This window comes from Salmo salar, chromosome 18 (genome assembly GCF_965601325.2).
Source record: "Salmo salar chromosome 18, fSalSal1, whole genome shotgun sequence".
NCBI lineage: Eukaryota > Metazoa > Chordata > Actinopteri > Salmoniformes > Salmonidae > Salmo > Salmo salar.
In genome coordinates, this window is record NC_138308.1 from 91226994 (window position 1) to 91247383 (window position 20390).

Consider the following 20390-nt stretch of genomic DNA (forward strand, 5'->3'; position numbering starts at 1 on the left):
GAACCTTTTGTGGATCTGAGGACCCATGCCAAATCATTTCCGTCTCCTGAGGGGGAATAGGTTTTGTCGTGCCTTTTTCACGACTGTCTTGGTGTGCTAAGACCATCTTAGTTTGTTGGTGATGTGGACACCATGGAACTTGAAGCTCTCAACCTGCTCCACTAAAGCCCCGTCAATGAGAATGGGAGCGTGATCAGTCCTCCTTTTCCTGTAGTCCACAATCATGTCCTTTTTCTTGATCATGTTGAGGGAGAGGTTGTTGTCCTGGCACCACACGGCCAGGTCTCTGACCTCCTCCCTATAGGCTGTCTCATCGTTGTCGGTGATCAGGCCAACCACTGTTGTGTTATCTGCAAACTTAATGATGGTGTTGGAGTCGTGCCTGGCCGTAAAGTAATGAGTGGACGGGGAGTACAGGAGGGGACTGAGCACGCACCCCTGAGGGGCCACCGTGTTGAGGATCAGCGTGGTGATGTGTTGTTACCTACCCTTACCACCTGGGGGCGGCCCGTCAGGAGGTCCAGGATACAGTTGCAGAGGGCGGTGTTTAGTCCCAGGGTCCTTAGCTTAGTGATGAGCTTTGAGGGCACTATGGTGTTGAACGCTCAGCTGTAGTCAATGAATAGCATTCTCACATAGCTGTTCCTTTTGTCCAGGTGGGAAAGGGCAGTGTGGAGTGCAATAGAGATTGCATCATCTGTAGATCTGTTGGTGCGGTATGTAAATTGGAGTGGGTCCAGGGTCTCTGGGACAATGGTGTTGATGCGAGCCATGACCATCCCTTCAAAGCACTTCATGGCTACAAATGTGAGTGCTACTGGTCGGTAGTCATTCAGGCAGGTTACCTTAGTGTTCTTGGGCACAGGGACTATGGTGGTCTGCAGGAAACATGTTGGTATTACAGACTCGGACAGGGAGAGGTTGAAAATGTCAGTGAAGACACTTGCCAGTTGGTCAGCGCATACTCGGAGTACACGTCCTGGTAATCCGTTTGGCCCTGCGGCCTAGTGAATGTTGACCTGTTTAAAGGTCTTACTCACATCGATCTGTACTCTTCCTCTTCCCCAGGACGTAACCAGAGACTGGGGCTGACTGGTAGACCCTACAGGAGGATTGGATGTCTAGGAACTTCTAAGTTCTATGTCATCCGCAACACCATCTTTGCCTTCACGCCACAGGTAGACACAGTACAGTACTTATAAAATGTGTGTGTACTTACCTTTTCAGGAGCCCAATGTCCTAACATTTCACCTGAATGTCCTGACAAGGTAGGAAAACAATAACTTTTTTGACAAGTCAGGATGTTTTTCATGTCCTGAATTTGTTCAATTGCTATTTTAAGGTTAAGTTAAGGGAAAAAATGTTTGACCATTAAGAATTATTTTTCCCTAACACTTAACCTAACCCTAACTCTACCCCTAGTCCTTAACCCTAACTTTAACCCTAACCTCCCCAACATGTCATGAAAATGTGTGTGTGTGTGTGCGTGTGTGTGTGCGTGTGTGTGTGCGTGTGTGTGTGCGTGTGTGTGTGCGTGTGCGTGTGTGTGTGTGTGTGTGTGTGTGCGTGTGCGTGTGCGTGTGCGTGTGCGTGTGCGTGTGTGCGTGCGTGTGCGTGCGTGTGTGTGCGTGCGTGTGTGTGTGCGTGTGCGTGTGCGTGTGCGTGTGTGTGTGAGAGAGAAAGCTGAAGCTACCAAAAAACTACCAAAACTATTGCTCATGGTGAACCAGAACAATGAAAATAAACTCTATTGTAAGACCTGATTAGCATGTAGTCTGTCTACCTATAGCATAGCATGTCGCCTAGCTATAGCATGTCGCCTAGCTATAGCATAGCATGTAGCCTAGCTATAGCATAGCATGTCGCCTAGCTATAGCATGTAGCCTACCTATAGCCAAATGAGGGTAGTGTGTTCCGGCTGTAGCTTAGGCTACTTTTATTCTGCTAAAACACCATTTTCAACAGCACATTTGATAAAATGAACCTAACAAATTACATTTGTTGTCATTCAACCTATTAAGCCTAATATTTCGCAAGCCATTTTACAAACATTTGAATGCTGAAGGTGATGTGCAGATGTGTCAGATCAGGAACAGGCCTACCTCTCGTTGGTCAGCGAGAGAAGCTGCACACAGAGCACAGTTTGACTCGCCTACTGATATTACCTGGGGTTGTTCGGCAAGCAAAATGATTTGTAGATCAATGACTGTCAACCCAATTACATTCGTAGTTCGACACTGAAGTAGAGAACACAGTTGTCACAAGATGAGGGGTATTTTCGGAAGGTAGAAAGTAATTTAAGCAAAACATTTTAGTGAACCCAGCGATTCGTAATGTTTGAATCGATTTTCTGACCGACGCATGGTTACATTTGTGGTCCTGTCGACTGATGCACTCATAGCATTTAACATAACTTTTGAACTGGGGACTGATGAGTGTCCTTACATCGCTGATGACCTTCTAGGATCATTTCATCGTTTAAATGCTCCTTTATTTGGATATCACTTTAGACAGTAGCTACTGAATGTCCTGGGAAGAGAAGGATAATTACTAGTCTTTATTTATTCCCTTTCCTCCCTCTCTCCCCTCCCTCCCTCTCTCCCTCCAGTTCATAGATCACCAGCAGTTCTACTTGGCGTTGGACAACCAGATGATTGTTGACATGCTTCGTACAGACCTGTCCTACCTTTCCTCTCGATGGAGGATGACTGGAAGACCCACTGTCACCTTTCCTATCTCTCAGACCATGCTCAGTGAGTCACACACCAGTGTGTGTGTGTGTGTGTGTGTGTGTGTGTGTGTGTGTGTGTGTGTGTGTGTGTGTGTGTGTGTGTGTGTTAGCTCATTGTCCCTGTATGTTTCAGCTGAAGACCACTCTGACCTGGACCCAGCGGTTCTGGCCACTCTGAAGAAGCTACAGGATGGATACTATGGAGGAGCAAGGTGAGTTCTCCTTATATATTCATTCATCTGTCCGTCTGTGACTCCGTCGCCCATCTGTGACTCCGTCGCCCATCTGTCGGTTTGTTTGAAGAAATTAAGGAACAAAAACATTCATTCATTTATCCCTCAGTCTCAGTTTTTTTTCTCGTTTTTGTTTAATCGTTCGTTCTTTTGATCATTCATGCATTTATCCATTCATACATTTTTTCTGAAATCACTCGGTCACACACACACACACACATTTACTCACTTAGTACCTACCTTCACACACACACACACACACACACACACACACACACATTTACTCACTTAGTACCTACCTTCACACACACACACACACACATTTACTCACTTAGTACCTACCTTCACACACACACACACACACACACACACATTTACTCACTTAGTACCTACCTACACACACACACACACACACACACATTTACTCACTTAGTACCTACCTTCACACTCGGTCATACACACACACACACACATTTACTCACTTAGTACCTACCTTCACACTCGATCACACACACACACACACACACATACACACACACACATTTACTCACTTAGTACCTACCTTCACACTCGGTCACACACACACATTTACTCACTTAGTACCTACCTTCACACACACACACACACACACACACACACATTTACTCACTTAGTACCTACCTTCACACTCGGTCTCACACACACACACACACACATTTACTCACTTAGTACCTACCTTCACACTCGGTCACACACACACATTTACTCACTTAGTACCTATCTTCACACTCGGTCACACACACACATTTACTCACTTAGTACCTACCTTCACACTCGGTCATACACACACATTTACTCACTTAGTACCTACCTTCACACTCGGTCATACACACACATTTACTCACTTAGTACCTACCTTCACACTTGGTCATACACACACACACACATTTACTCACTTAGTACCTACCTTCCCTCAGTCAGACATCGATCCATTCATTTCTCTCCCTCCAGGATCCAGACGGGGAAGCTCTCTGAGTTCCTGACCACTTCCTGTTTTGCCAAACTCAGCTTCCTGGATGCCAGTAAGCATGCGGGCGGCATGGGCCGGGAACAAGATGATGATGATGACTATGGATGCTTTGCTGAGCATGGCTTGACCTTCAATGGTGGTAAGAAAGGAAGGAGGAAGGGGAGGGACAGAGGTATTGTGGTATTTTATTAGGATCCCTATTAGCTGTTGCAAAAGCAGCAACTACTCTTCCTGGGGTCCACACAAAACATGAAACAGAACATCAATAGATAAGAACAGCTCAAGGACAGAACTACATAAAAACAATGTAAAGACACACGTAGCCTACATATCAATACATACATATCAATACATACATATCAATACATACAGATCAATACATACATATCAATACAGACACACACTATCTAGGTCAAATAGGGGAGAGGCGTTGTGCCGCTAGGTGTTGCTTTATCTGTTTTTTGAGACCAGGTTTGATGTTTATTTGAGCAATATGAGATGGAAGTTCCATGCAATATGGGCTCTATATAATACTGTACGCTTCCTTGAATTTGTTCTGGATTTAGGGACTGTGAAAAGACCCCTGGTGGCATGTCTGGTGGGATACGTGTGTGTGTCAGAGTGGTGTGTAAGTTGACTATGCAAACAATTTAGGATTTTCAACACGTTAATGTTTCTTATATAAGTAAGTGATGCAGTCAGTCTCTCCTCAACTCTTAGCCAAGAGAGACTGGCATGCATAGTATTTATATCAGCCCTCCGATTACAATTAAGAGCAAAACGTGCCGCTTTGTTTTGGGCCAGCTGCAGTTTAACTGGGTCTTTCCTTGCAGCACTGGACCACACGACTAGACAATAATCAAGATTAGACAAAACTAGAGCCTGCAGGACTTGCTTTTTGGAGTGTGGTGTCAAAAAAGCGGAGTTTCTCTTTATTACAGCCAGACCTCTCCCCATCTTTACGACCATTAATAGTTTAATGCAGGAGGGACTGGTGCACTTCACAAAATAGATGGATCATGAGGAAGGAAAATTATGTGAATATATTGAAGCAACTTCTTAAGACATCAGTCAGGAAGTTAAAGTTTGATTACCAAATAATAATTGAGTGTATGTAAACTTCTGACCCACTGGGAATGTGATGAAAGAAATAAAAGCTGAAATAAATAATTCTCTCTACTATTATGCTGACATTTCACATTCTTAAAATAAAGTGGAGATCATAACTCACCTAAGACAGGGAATTTTTACTAAGGTGTATGTAAACTTCCGACTTCAACTGTATATGTTTTGACCATGACAGTTTACAATCTAAGGTAACGCCAAGTAATTTAGTCTCCCAACTCAACACACCATTCATTACCAGATTCAGCCGAGGTCTAGAACTTAAGAAATGATTTGTACCAAATACAATGCTCTTAGATTTAGAGATGTTCAGGACCAGTTTATTAAAAAACAGACTGCAACTCTTTTGTTAAAGGTTTCAGTGACTTCATTAGCTGTGGTTGCTGATGCGTATATGGTTGAAGCATCAGCATACATGGACACACATGCTTTGTTTAATGCCAGTGGCAGGTCATTGGTAAAAATAGAAAAGATTAGAGGGCCTAGAGAGTTGCCCTGTGGTACACCACAGTTTACATATTTGACATTAGAGAAGCTTCCATTATAGAAAACCCTTTGAGTTCTATTAGATGGATAGCTCTGAATCCACGATAAAGCGGAGGTCAAAAAGCCATAAGACATTTGTATTTTTCAACAATAGGTTATGGTCAATAATATCAAAGGCTGCACTGAAATCTAACAGTACAGCTCCCACAATCTTATTATTATCAATGTCTTTCAACCAATCATCAGTCATTTGTGTCAGTGCAGTACATGTTGAGTGCTCTTCTCTATAAGCATGCTGGAAGTCTGTTGTTAATTTGTTTACAGTGAAATAGCATTGTATTTGGTCAAACACTATTTTTTCCAACAGTTTGCTAAGAGCTGGCAGCAAGCTGATAGGTCGGCTGTTAGAACCAGTCAAGGCCACTTTACCACTCTTGGGTAGCAGAATTACTTTGGCTTCCCTCCAGGCCTGAGGACTAAGACTTTCCTCTAGGCTCAGATTAAAAATATGACAGATAGGAGTGGCTATAGAGTCAGCTACCATCCTCAGTAGCTTTCCTTCAAAGTTGTCAATGCAGGAGGTTTGTCATTGTTGATCGATAACAATCATTTTTCCACCTCTCCCACACTAACTTTATAACATTCAAACTTGCAAAGCCCTTAGCTCTCTGTGTGTGTGTGTCTTTCTCTCCTTCTACTCCCCTTCATCTCTCCCCTCCTCCTTTCTCCCCCTCCTTCTCTAGAGGCTGATGATCTAGCCCAGTACCTGGACCAGTTGTTGACCACAGCGAACCCCAGCACAGGGTCAAAGGTCAGGGTTATTTATTAGTAAATACACATTTTTTTTGACATCTACATTTTCTCACATAAAGTATTAAATATATATATATATGTGTGTGTGTGTGTGTGTGTGTGTGTGTGTGTGTGTGCGCACTATATATATATATATATATATATATATATATATATATATATATATATATATATATAATGGGGTCAGTTTCTCAGATCTAGATGAATCCTCATCCTGGACAAAAAATAGAAGCTCATTGTAGAATGTCCATTGAAATGGTTTATAGTCCAGGATTAGGCTTAATCTGTGTCTGGGAAACCTGGCCTTAATCTAACCAATACACTTGTCCCATGTCTTTTCTGGATGATTATTTTGGGTTATAGGTCAGAGGTGACTCTGGAGGGCTGGACAGGTTCAAAGCAGCAGCCACGAAGACCAAGGAACTGGTGTCTCTGATGCACAAGGCCAAGGAACTCCACCTACACAGTGAGAACCTTTTTAAGGGTGTCAAACTCATTCCATGGAGGGCACAGTGTCTGCAGGTTATTGCTGTTTGTTGTACCTGTTCGATCAAGGTCATTTGAACAGATCTCTCTTTTTACCCCATCTCTCCCCTCCTCCCCCCCTCTCTGTCGCTCTCTCTACCCTCCTCCTCCTCCTCCTCCTCTCTGTCGCTCTCTCTCCCCTCCTCCCCCCCTCTCTGTCGCTCTCTCTACCCTCCTCCTCCTCCTCCTCTCTGTCGCTCTCTCTCCCCTCCTCCCCCCTCTCTCTGTCACTCCCCCCCCCCCCCCTCTGTCGCTCTCTCTACCCTCCTCCTCCTCCTCTCTGTCGCTCTCTCTCCCCTCCTCCCCCCTCTCTCTGTCGCTCTCCCCCCCCCCCTCCCCTCTGTCGCTCTCTCTACCCTCCTCCTCCTCTCTGTCGCTCTCTACCCCCCCCCCCCCTCTGTCGCTCTCTACCCCCCCCTCTCTTCTAGATGCCCACTTGTATCTCCCCACCAAGCTCTTCCGTTCCCCTCAGCCCTCCCTCCACCTCACCCTCACAGATTCCTCTGCGCCTCACACCACTCAGGTAGGTGTGTGTGTGTGTGTGTGTGTGCACATGTGAACACATTAACATTTTCTCTTGCCTTATACTAAAAGACCACTCTCTCTCTCACTCTCTCTCTCTATAGTTTCCTCAGGTAGTAGTGACCTCAGAGTGTAAACTGCCTAGAGATGCCAGTGGTGATATAGACTACAATAGACTGGTCCAGCTCCTCAGAGACACCTACAGTCTACCAGACCAGGCGGACATACTGTACATCCTCTTCAAAGACAAGTCAGATTCTCTTCTATCTCTTCATACAAGATCTCTTTCTTTCTGTTTGTCTGTATTCATCCCTCCATCCTTCTTTACTGATACTTAAAAATCGACCTGCTTTGAATTGAACCTGAGAATTTTCAAGAATTGTGTGTTTGTCTCTGTCTGTGTGCGTGCGTGTCTTTGTCTGTGTGCGTGCGTGTCTCTGTCTGTGTGCGTGCGTGTCTCTGTCTGTGTGCGTGCGTGTCTCTGTCTGTGTGCGTGCGTGTCTCTGTGTGTGTATCTGTCCACTAGGGGTATGGAGTGGGACACCAGGCTACATGGTAAAGGCTCTACAGTCCGCTCCTTGCTGACAGACCTGTATGTGAAGGCAGGAGACCTCAAACACTGGGGACTCATACGCATGATCTCTGGAATACTGAGGAAGAAAGTAGAGGAACTCGACTGGGTAAACATAGAAACGCACACACATTGTTCAGTCTCTGTCTCTCTGCTGCTGCTGAACTTTTCAGTGGTTGATTAGTGCTAGCCTATTATGATTGGTTGCTAGGTGTTAGCTGGCCTGTTTTTATTGGTTGATGAGTGTGTACTTGTTTTTGATTGGTTTCTGTGTCTCAGCCGGACTGTTTGTGATTGGTTGCTAGGTGTCAACTGGCGTATTTTGATTGGTGGCTAGGTGTCAGCAGGCCTGTTTTGATTGGTTGATGAGGACAGATCTGTTTTGATTGGTTGATGAACGTATACTTGTTTTTGATTAGTTGCTGTGTGTCCCCAGGCTTGCTCTGATTTGTTGGCCCACCAGAAGCACCTGACTGTGGGTCTGCCTCCAGAACCTCGGGAGAAGACCATCACAGCGTCAGTTTACTTCCTACATCCTAAATGGCACCAGGTTCCCTTTGTGGGGCACTACTTTTGACCAGAGACTCTGAGTGATGCATATTGACCAGGGCTCCCCTTGATAAATACAGTAGATATATGGTGGTTAAATATATTAAAAATATACATGGTTGTGATGGTCTCTCTCTGTGTCCCTTTACCTCTCTTTCCTATTACTTTCTCTCTCTCATCCTTCTCTCTCTCATCCTCTCTCTGCATTACTTCATCTCTCTCTCTCTTTCCTACTTTCTCTCTCTCTCAACCTTCTTTCTCTCTCTTTATCCCTTCATCTCTCTCCTCTCTCTACATCTCTCTGTCTCTCAGACCCATCCCTCCAGACAAGCTGGCCATGCTGATAGATGAAGCTAGTGAGAACAACATCACTATAGCCATCCTTACACAGGTACACGGGCACACAATACTGTAAGCTCACTCATTTGGCCAAGCCTTCTGTTTCAAACTACCTCTGTTTCTCTCTCTTGCGGTTGTGTGTGTGTGTGTATTTAACAGGAGATCATGGTGTACTTGGCGATGAACATGCGTACCCAGCCCAGCCTGTTCAGTGAGATGTACAGGCTGCGTATCGGACTCATCATCCAGGTGATGGCCACTGAACTGGCACAGTCTCTCAACTGCTCAGGTAATAACAGTCATATGAATAGTAGCAGTAAGTTGGACCCAGAGCTGGTACAGTCTCTCAACCTCTCAGGTAATAACAGTCATATGAATAGTAGCAGTAAGTTAAACCCAGAGCTAATACAATCTCTCAACTGCTCAGGTAATAACAGTCATATGAATAGTAGCAGTAAGTTGGACCCAGAGCTGGTACAGTCTCTCAACCTCTCAGGTAATAACAGTCATATGAATAGTAGCAGTAAGTTAAACCCAGAGCTAATACAATCTCTCAACTGCTCAGGTAATAACAGTCATATGAATAGTAGCAGTAAGTTGGACCCAGAGCTGGTACAGTCTCTCAACCTCTCAGGTAATAACAGTCATATGAATAGTAGCAGTAAGTTAAACCCAGAGCTAATACAATCTCTCAACTGCTCAGGTAATAACAGTCATATGAATAGTAGCAGTAAGTTGGACCCAGAGCTGGTACAGTCTCTCAACCTCTCAGGTAATAACAGTCATATGAATAGTAGCAGTAAGTTAAACCCAGAGCTAATACAATCTCTCAACTGCTCAGGTAATAACAGTCATATGAATAGTAGCAGTAAGTTGGACCCAGAGCTGGCACAGTCTCTCAACTGCTCAGGTAATAACAGTCATATGAATAGTAGCAGTAAGTTGGACCCAGAGCTGGTACAGTCTCTCAACCTCTCAGGTAATAACAGTCATATGAATAGTAGCAGTAAGTTGGACCCAGAGCTGGTACAGTCTCTCAACCTCTCAGGTAATAACAGTCATATGAATAGTAGCAGTAAGTTGGACCCAGAGCTGGTACAGTCTCTCAACCTCTCAGGTCACAATGACGAGAAAAGGACATTCCCTAAAGTGTTTTTTATTATTTTCAGTGAAGTAGGAACTAGTGTCAAACATCCTGTAACCAGTCACAATGGAATACAATGATTATTTTTTATGTGAAAAGTGAAAATTGTGTGTGTGTGTGTGTGTGTGTGTGTGTGTGTGTGTGTCGCGTGTGTGTGTCGTGGGCCCTGTAGGAGAGGAGGCTACAGAGAGTCTGATGAGTCTGAGTCCGTCAGAATTAAAGATCCTGCTGCATCACATCCTCAGTGGGAAGGAGTTTGGAGTGCAGAGGAGCGGTATGAAGCCTTTATGAACTGTTATGACATCCCTATGAGCTGTTATGACATCCCTATGAACATCTTTATGGACAGTTATTAGATTGCCATGAACTCATATTGTACATATAATATACACACATATTATGACATCCTTATATGTGGTATCCTATGTTTGTTCTATGTTATAATTGTGTGTGTGTGTATTCCAGTGCGTTCCGTAGACGCAGGTGCCAGTCCTGCCATCTCTATCCACGAGGTGGGTAATGTGGGCGCCACCAAGAGCGAGAGGGCGGGCATCAGCAAGCTGAAGAGTGACATGAGGATGGTACGTATTAAAGGGGCAATCTGGGATTGAAACCGCAACAAAGCGTGTACCCTGACGACCATGTAACCCTGACGACCATGTAACCCTGACGACACTTTTTTTGGGGGGGGGGTTAACATCTGAGGGACGGGGCTGGAGAAATGTAACCATGTATAGAAGGAATTATGGATGTTGACCATCAGAGAGATCAACATGATAGTTTTAATTGTAGTGTGTTTATCCTTTCTACTAATTTGTTATTTTACCTGGTCAAAATAGGTCAACTAAACCTGAACTAAAACCAATTGGCTTGGGACTCTATGATATCACAGGTCTATTAGCTTTTTAAAGCTGCAAAATGTAACTTTTGGGGTGACCTGACCAAATTCTCATTGACAGATCTATAACACACAGATCTATAACACACAGATCTATAACACACATTTCTTTCTCATTGAAAGCAAGTCTAAGAAGTGGTAGATATGTTCTTAAGTTTCGCGTTTTGCGTCTTTTTACTTTCATTTTGTTTTTGTACACCAGCTTCAAACAGCTGAAAATACAATATTTTTTAGATATGGAAAATATATTTTAGAGTTTAGACGGTACAATGATTCTCTACACTAGACTTGCTTGTTTTGTCACATAAACTGAAATTAGGCGAAGTATTAGAATATTTGCAACCAGGAAATGAAGGAGTGATTTCTGCATAGCGCGCAACTTTAAAGGGTTCAGAACCCTATGAATGTGACACAACTTTTGTAGGTTTTTTAAATGGTGTTTAATCGTCATAGACGTGGCCCAATGGTCTTCAGCAAATTCATCCACAAACACAAATATAATTATATACATATTAAATTAACGCTTTTTCACGAATTTGATTATATAATTGCCAAGCTCATTCAAAAGGGGTCTGACCCCGATGTAGGAGGTCACTTTCAGGGAATTGAAGTAAAGAAAAACATTGGTTATGACACTACAGCCCGAATACCAACAGTACCCAGACTGTTCTCCTCTCCAGAGCTTGTCACTCAGTCATCTTTCCATTTCAGTTGGAGGAGCACAAGTTGTCATGGTCGCAGCCAAGACAGGTGATGATGATGATGGTCATGACTTGTTGCTTGGTTACAGGGTGTTAATTCACTTGTGCGCTGTCAGCAGTTTGCATGCAAAAGTCACTTAAAATCTTTTGAATTATGGTCAAAAATCAGGTTGTGGTTCACTTGTGGTCAATCCACTGGATCCAGGGTTCTTATGTTATTGCCTTGGTAACAGGGCGGTCTCTATGGTGATGACTATGGTGGTCGGTTAGCACAGTTTTTAACGTGGTTGTTCACCCTAACGAAGTTCACACACACACTGTTCCCACTGGATGTTGTCATTGGCTGTTGTCCTGTTGTGAATTCTTTCTCCCCACCTCAGAGCCTAACACCACATTCACTGGACATGGGACATATTGAATCTGGGGTAAGAGTTAAAATACATTTTAGCACACCAAAATGTACTTTCAAATTGTCATCGCTTTTCCAGTTTACATCCTAACTCATTGTAATTATCAAAGCGAAATTGCCATTTTGCAGTTGAAATGGTTAATCTCTCATTGGCTTAACGTGATATGTATACAGTATGTATATTTTATGGCTCTGTCAGTGGTACAACCTCCCGCCCATAGGGCATACATTATATTCGTATGTATTTATATATTCATATGTACTGTATAGGTCTCCCCCCCCCCCCAGTTGATGTCTTTACTATTATTCTACAATGTAGAAAATAGTGAAAATGAAGAAAAACCCTTGAATGAGTGGGTGTGCCCAAACTTTTGACTGGTACTGTACAGTGAGGGGAAAAAAGTATTTGATCCCCTGCTGATTTTGTACGTTTGCCCACTGACAAAGAAATGATCAGTCTATAATTTTAATGGTAGGTTTATTTGAACAGTGAGAGACAGAATAACAACTCAACTCAATCAGAAAGATTTCTGGCTCCCAGGTGTCTTTTATACAGGTAACGAGCTGAGATTAGGAGCACACACTTAAAGGGAGTGCTCCTAACCGAAGCTTGTTACCTGTATAAAAGACACCTGTCCACAGAGGCAATCAATCAATCAGAATCCAAACTCTCCACCATGACCAAGACCAAAGAGCTCTCCAAGGATGTCAGGGACAAGATTGTAGACCTACACAAGGTTGGAATGGGCTACAAGACCATCGCCAAGCAGCTTGGTGAGAAGGTGACAACAGTTGGTGCGATTATTCGCAAATGGAAGAAACACAAAAGAACTGTCAATCTCCCTCGGCCTGGGGCTCCATGCAAGATCTCACCTCGTGGAGTTGCAATGATCATGAGAACGGTGAGGAATCAGCCCAGAACTACACGGGAGGATCTTGTCAATGATTTCAAGGCAGCTGGGACCATAGTCACCAAGAAACAATTGGTAACACACTACGCCGTGAAGGACTGAAATCCTGCAGCGCCCGCAAGGTCCCCCTGCTCAAGAAAGCACATATACATGCCCATCTGAAGTTTGCCAATGAACATCTGAATGATTCAGAGGACAACTGGGTGAAAGTGTTGTGGTCAGATGAGACCGAAATGGAGCTCTTTGGCATCAACTCAACTCGCCGTGTTTGGAGGAGGAGGAATGCTGCCTATGACCCCAAGAACACCATCTCCACCATCAAACATGGAGGTGGAAACATTATGCTTTGGGGGTGTTTTTCTGCTAAGGGGACAGGACAACTTCACCGCAGCAAAGGGACGATGGACGGGGCCATATACCGTCAGCTCTTGGGAGAGAACCTCCTTCCCTCAGCCAGGGCATTGAAAATGGGTTGTGGATGGGTATTCCAGCATGGCAATGACCCAAAACACACGGCCAAGGCAACAAAGGAGTGGCTCAAAAAGAAGCACTTCAAGGTCCTGGAGTGGCCTAGCCAGTCTCCAGACCTTAATCCCATAGAAAATCTGTGGAGGGAGCTGAAGGTTCGAGTTGCCAAACGTCAGCCTCGAAACCTTAATGACTTGGAGAAGATCTGCAAAGAGGAGTGGGACAAAATCCCTCCTGAGATGTGTGCAAACCTGGTGGCCAACTACAAGAAACGTCTGACCTCTGCGATTGCCAACAACGGTTTTGCCACCAAGTACTAAGTCATGTTTTGCAGAGGGGTCAAATACTTATTTCCCTCATTAAAATGCAAATCAATTTATTACATTTTTGACATGCGTTTTTCTGGATTTTTTTGTTGTTATTCTGTCTCTCACTGTTCAAATAAACCTACCATTAAAATTATAGACTGATCATTTTTGTCAGTGGGCAAATGTACAAAATCAGCAGGGGATCAAATACTTTCTCCCTCACTGTATATGTATGCATATATTTGTGTTGTAGCGAATTTGGTGGGTAGCCCCGACCGGGACTCGAACCGGGGTCAAGCAACTGTGAAGCCAACACCTTAAACATTACGCCAGGAGGTGGGGACTTCTTGATGAGGTCGCTAGGTGTTGGGTTAAGGTTGCTACAGTGTGTGTGTGTGTGTGTGTCACAGAGGTACAGGCTCCCCTCCATAGAGTCTCTGGACGTTCCAGTGAGCACGTCCATCGTCAAGGATACGAGGCACGGCCAATGGCTGCGTAGGAGACGTCTAGACGGAGCACTCAACAGAGTCCCCATAGGCTTCTATCAGAAGGTCTGGAAGATTCTGCAGAAGGTCTGGATTTACCTTGCAATATATATTTAGTATAAGTATATTTTGTATAGTATTACTGTGTGTATGTATGTATGTATGTATGTGTGTGTATGTATGTATGTATGTATGTGTGTGTGTGTGTGTGTGTGTGTGTGTGTATGTGTATATATATATATATATATATATATATATATATATATATATATATATATATATATATACACACATATCTTAAATAATTATGAATAGATCCACCATTGAGCACAAAAACAACACTTGTTACAGACGTATATATATATACGTATACGTACATATGTGTATATATATATGTGTATATATATTGTTTAGTATATATTGTTTAGTATAACTATGTATATGTGTGTGTATATACTATATATTAGTATAACAATGTATACATAAACATAAACGTCCTCTCATTGTCAACTGCGTTTATTTTCAGCAAACTTAACATGTGTAAATATTTGTATGAACATAGCAAGATTCAACAACTGAGACATAAACTGAACAAGTTCCACAGACATGTGACTAACAGAAATGGAATAATGTGTCCCTGAACAAAGGGGGGTCAAAATCAAAAGTAACAGTCAGTATCTGGTGTGCATTAAGTACTGCAGTGCATCTCCTCCTCATGGACTGCACCAGATTTGCTTGCTGTGAGATGTTACCCCACTCTTCTACCAAGGCACCTGCAAGTTCCCGGACATTTCTGGGGGGAATGGACCTAGCCCTCACCCTTCGATCCAACATGTCCCAGACGTGCTCAATGGGATTGAGATCCGGGCTCTTCGCTGGCCATGGCAAAACACTGACATTCCTTTCTTGTAGGAAATCACGCAGAGAACAAGCATTATGGCTGGTGGCATTGTCATGCTGGAGTGTCATGTCAGGATGAGCCTGCAGGAAGGGTACCACATGAGGGAGGAGGATGTCTTCCCTGTAACGCACAGCATTGAGATTGCCTGCAATGACAACAAGCTCAGTCCGATGATGCTGTGACACACCACCCCAGACCATGACGGACCCTCCACCTCGATCCCGCTCCAGTGTACAGGCCTCGGTGTAACGCTCATTCCTTAGATGATAAACGCGAATCCGACCATCACCCCTGGTGAGACAAAACCGCGACTCGTCAGCGAAGAGCACTTTTTGCCAGTCCTGTCTGGTCCAGCGACGGTGGGTTTGTGCCCATAGGCAACGTTGTTGCCGGTGATGTCTGGTGAGGACCTGCCTTACAACAGGCCTACAAGCCCTCAGTCCAGCCTCTCTCAGCCTATTGCGGACAGTCTGAGCACTGATGGAGGGATTGTGCGTTCCTGGTGTAACTCGGGCAGTTGTTGTTGCCATCCTGTACCTGTCCCACAGGTGTGATATTCGGATGTACCGATCCTGTGCAGGTGTTGTTACACGTGGTCTGCCACTGCGAGGACAATCAGCTGTCCACCCTGTCTCCCTGTAGCGCTGTCTTAGGCATCTCACAGTATGGACATAGCAATTTATTGCCCTGGCCACATCTGCAGTCCTCATGCCTCCTTGCAGCATGCCTAAGGCACGTTCACGCAGATGAGCAGGGACCCTGGGCATCTTTCTTTTGGTGTTTTTCAGTCAGTAGAAAGGCCTCTTTACTGTCCTACGTTTTCATAACTGTGTGGTGTCATTCATGTTTACTGTTGCCTTTTATAGTTATAGGATTAGAATCCCCTTTAGGGTTCTACCAAATATAGTATTTTTATTTATTTATATATATATATAATATATATATATACACACACACATACACACACACACATACACAATATTAACATATATATATATACACAATATTAACATTATATATATATTATTGTGTATATATATGTTAATATTGTATGTGTGTGTGTGTGTGTGTGTGTGTGTGTGTGTGTGTGTGTGTGTGTGTGTGTGTGTGTGTGTGTGTGTGTGTATATACACACATACATACACAATATTAACATATATATACACAATATTAACATTATATATATATATAATGTTAATATTGTGTGTGTGTGTGTATGTATATATATATATATATATAATGTTAATATTGTGTATAGTAATAGTATTATGTTAATAGTATTATATATATATAATATTGAATTGTGTATAGTATTATGTTAATAGTATTATATATATATATAATGTTAATATAATATTGAATTGTGTATAGTATTATATATTAATATTGTATTGTGTATAGTAATAGTATTTTATATATATAATAATATAATATTGAATTGTGTATATTATTATATATTGTATTGTGTATAGTAATAGTATTATGTTGATATTATTTTATATATATATAATGTTAATATTGTGTATAGTAATAGTATTATGTTAATATTATTTTATATATATAATGTTAATATAATATTGCATTGTGTATAGTATTATATATTAATATTGTATTGTGTGTAGTAATAGTATTATGTTGATAGTATTTTATATATATATATATAATGTTAATATAATACTGAATTGTGTATAGTATTATATATTAATATTGTGTATAGTATTATATATTAATATTGTGTATGGTAATAGTATTATGTTAATAGTATTTTATATATATATATAATGTTAATATAATATTGAATTGTGTATAGTATTATATATTAATATTGTGTATAGTAATAGTATTATGTTAATAGTATTTTATATATATATATAATGTTAATATAATATTGAATTGTGTATAGTATTATATATTAATATTGTGTATAGTAATAGTATTATGTTAATAGTATTTTATATATATATATATAATGTTAATATAATATTGAATTGTGTATAGTATTATATATTAATATTGTGTATGGTAATAGTATTATGTTAATAGTATTTTATATATATATATAATGTTAATATAATATTGAATTGTGTATAGTATTATATATTAATATTGTGTATGGTAATAGTATTATGTTGATAGTATTTGAACCCAGGTCTGATTCTAACCCATTCAGTCATTAAAGGAATTGCTTTGTTTTGCAGTGTCATGGTCTGTCCATAGAGGGATTCGTTCTACCATCTTCAACGACAAGGGAGGTAAGGCGTCCAATCACAGCGCCGATTAGAAATGCCTCTGTTGAGAAATGATGTACAAAAAAAAATGATGACTACTGATCATGCATTGGAATAATTTTCTATTCAGACAACTGTACTTCCTGACTTCAGAAAGTCTCTCTCTCCAACTCCCCCTCTCTCTCTCATCACCTCCCATCCCTCCACTCCCCCGACCCCCGCCACACCCCAGATGACTTTAGATGAGATCAAGTTTGCGGTGCACGTGGAGACGGTGCTGAACCGGGTGCCCCAGCCGGAGTACCGCCAGTTACTGGTGGAGGCCATCTTAGTTCTCACCATGCTGGCAGACGTGGATATAGACAGCGTGGGCAGCATCATCCATGTAGAGAAGATCGTCCACATCGCCAACGACATGTTTTACCACGACCAGGTGGGTGGGCATGCATTGGTTTGTTCTACTATGAACAGGTGGGTTCTGTTTCTACCAGTACTAGATGGGCCTTTTCCTTTCCTTCTTTCCTTATTTCTTTCCTTATTTCCTTCTTTCCTTATTTCCTTCTTTCCTTATTTCCTTCTTTCCTTATTTCTTTCTTTCTTTCCTTCTTTCATTTCTTCTTTGCTTTCTTTCCTTTCTTTCTTTCTTATATTTTTTTTCTCCATTTTTTTTTTTCTTTCTTAAATTAAAGTCCCTCCCTCCCTTCCTCTACAGAAGGACTTGGGAGCAGAGGAGCAGATCTTAGAGAGAGACCCCTCCACAGGAGTGTGTCGCTTGCTGTATGACAGCGCCCCTAGTGGACGATTTGGCAGTATGACATACCTCACCAGGGCTGTGGCTGTCTATGTCCAGGACTTTCTGCCCAGCGGCTCCTGTGCCCTGCAGTAGACACACACGTGCTGGCTGTGTCAGAATACCCGTACCTGCGTTCTAAAGGGGAGGCTTTTTGGGGTATGTTGAAAGTAGAACGTTTTAATATTATTTGACATTTTTTGTTATATTAATTTGGGCTTTCGTCTAGTAGAATTCGCTATTGAAGGAGACAATCGTCTTTTCACACCCACTTGTGTTTGACAACAGCTGATAATCAGAATAGGGAACGGCGCTCTACAGAAATGAACGAAGGGTGGAAACAAGCCCGATTGCTCATTAGATAATTAGTATGTTGATATTTGTTGCTTACTGCATATGTCTTTATTAACCAGTACGTTCTAAATGGTATGCAGTACTGTCAGTACACAATATGTAGTTTTAGTAGTTTTAGTAAGTAGGAGGCATGACAGATTTCAGACACTGCCATCCACACACGCACACCAACATGGACATGTACACGCGTAAACACAAACACGAGTGTGATCTGACTGTTAGACTTAAAAAGCATTTACTTGAGTGTTCATTGGGTCTCGTTTGTTATCATTTTTTGGGCCAGCCTGGCAGATTTTTGCATCCGACATGGACAACACACTGTCTTTGTTTGGTCAGACAAATAGCGCCCTATTCCCTATATATAGTGTACTACATCGACCAGGCCCCTTAAGGTCCTGTAATCCTTGCTAACTATAACTCGATAACTAGTCATTGATAACTAGTAAGTCACTGGTACCTAATAACTGATAACTAGTCATTGATAACTAGTAAGTAACTGGTAACTAGTCATTGATAACTAGTAATTGAGAACTATAAGAGGGTTATCATGGGCAGTTTACAGTTACATTATTTGATTTGTTGAGATGACTTGACTACCAAAAAGAATTATACAAATGTATAGTCTTCTGATATTTCTGGTAGGTGTGCCTCAATTTGATAGATGTTGTAACTCAGTGTTTCCTAATCCTTGGGACCCAAAAGGGTGCGCATTTCTGTTGTTGAACTAACACACTTGACTGATTTGAGGTGTATTAGTGCTAGGACAATAACAAACATGTGCACCTTGGTCCCAGGGACCAGGATTGGAAAACACTGTTGAAACTGATCCTGGGTTGTGTAAAAATCGGAATGTTTTTCTTGAGAAAACATTTGGTTTTATTGACATGTTTGTTTCTGATCCTCAAAAGCCACATGCTGTATTATAAAGGTGTTGTTTTGGGGATTTTCGCAGTTGCTGTTTTTTGTTTACTAATATACAAGGCAGAAAGTATAACATAATATGCAAAAAGAGGACGGTGTAGATTTGATAAGTTACTTAATTCGAGAATTGTTTTCTTTTTGTGAATAATTTTTTACAAGCCCAACTTTTATAAAGGTTAAATGAATGTAATTAGCTTTGCAAGTATTCGATCAGATTAAAGGTGAGCCAACACAACAAACGGTAATGAATGTAACTAAAGGTGTGGTTTCCAAATGTGACCCTGTTCTCTATGTAGTGCATAAAACTATAAACTGAGTGGACAAAACATTATGAACACCTGCTCTTCCCATGACATAGACTGACCAGGTGAATCCAGGTGGAAGCTATGAAACCCTTATTGATGTCACTTGTTAAATCCACTACAATCAGTGTAGATGAAGGGGAGGAGACAGGTTAAAGGATTTTTTTTTAAATCCTCGAGTCAATTGGGACATGGATTGTGTTTGTGTGCCATTCAGAGCGTGAATGGGCAAGACAAATATTTAAGTGCCTTTGAACGGGGTATGGTAGTAGGTGCCAGGCGCACCGGTTTAGGTATGTCGAGAACTGCAACGCAAGTCAATATTAGGAAGGTGTTCTTAATGTTTTGTACACTGTATATACACTACACTATATAGCTCAGGAATGGGGTGCCATTTTAGCGGCGCAACAAACTCAAATGTCAGTTTTTTTTTCTCCTATTTAAAAAGTGCAATTTGTATTGGAATAAAATCCTTCACAAAAAAAGGGATGAGATTGGCACCTTGAATAGTCTGTAAAATGATATACATGTTCACAGTAGATGGTGGTAACCTCAATGTAATTGGCTACTGAAAGGTTTTACTGTATCTGTAAGTAAGGATCACTGTATTTGACAATAAAATAAATCATCTAGATGGAATATTAAAGGTTGTTGTGAGGAGCCATTG

General features: G+C 41.8%; 1 protein-coding gene across 2 annotated transcripts in view; it reads left to right on the forward strand.

Annotated features, from left to right (window-relative positions):
- The window catches only part of phka1a (phosphorylase kinase, alpha 1a (muscle)), a 53314-nt gene extending 32931 nt beyond the window's left edge, over positions 1 to 20383 (forward strand). The window contains exons 15-33 of one of the 2 annotated variants that reach the window (XM_014156625.3): positions 1069 to 1178; positions 2609 to 2753; positions 2865 to 2943; positions 3955 to 4112; positions 6328 to 6395; positions 6761 to 6863; positions 7351 to 7445; positions 7549 to 7694; positions 7971 to 8124; positions 8452 to 8531; positions 8877 to 8955; positions 9063 to 9192; positions 10220 to 10321; positions 10513 to 10628; positions 12027 to 12071; positions 14153 to 14314; positions 17327 to 17380; positions 17589 to 17789; positions 18069 to 20383. In XM_014156625.3, the coding sequence (XP_014012100.1) occupies positions 1069 to 1178; positions 2609 to 2753; positions 2865 to 2943; positions 3955 to 4112; positions 6328 to 6395; positions 6761 to 6863; positions 7351 to 7445; positions 7549 to 7694; positions 7971 to 8124; positions 8452 to 8531; positions 8877 to 8955; positions 9063 to 9192; positions 10220 to 10321; positions 10513 to 10628; positions 12027 to 12071; positions 14153 to 14314; positions 17327 to 17380; positions 17589 to 17789; positions 18069 to 18242 (2201 nt within the window). In that variant the 3' untranslated portion in view covers positions 18243 to 20383. The other variant, XM_014156626.3, reaches the window with a different exon arrangement.
- The last annotated feature ends 7 nt before the right edge of the window (positions 20384 to 20390 follow it).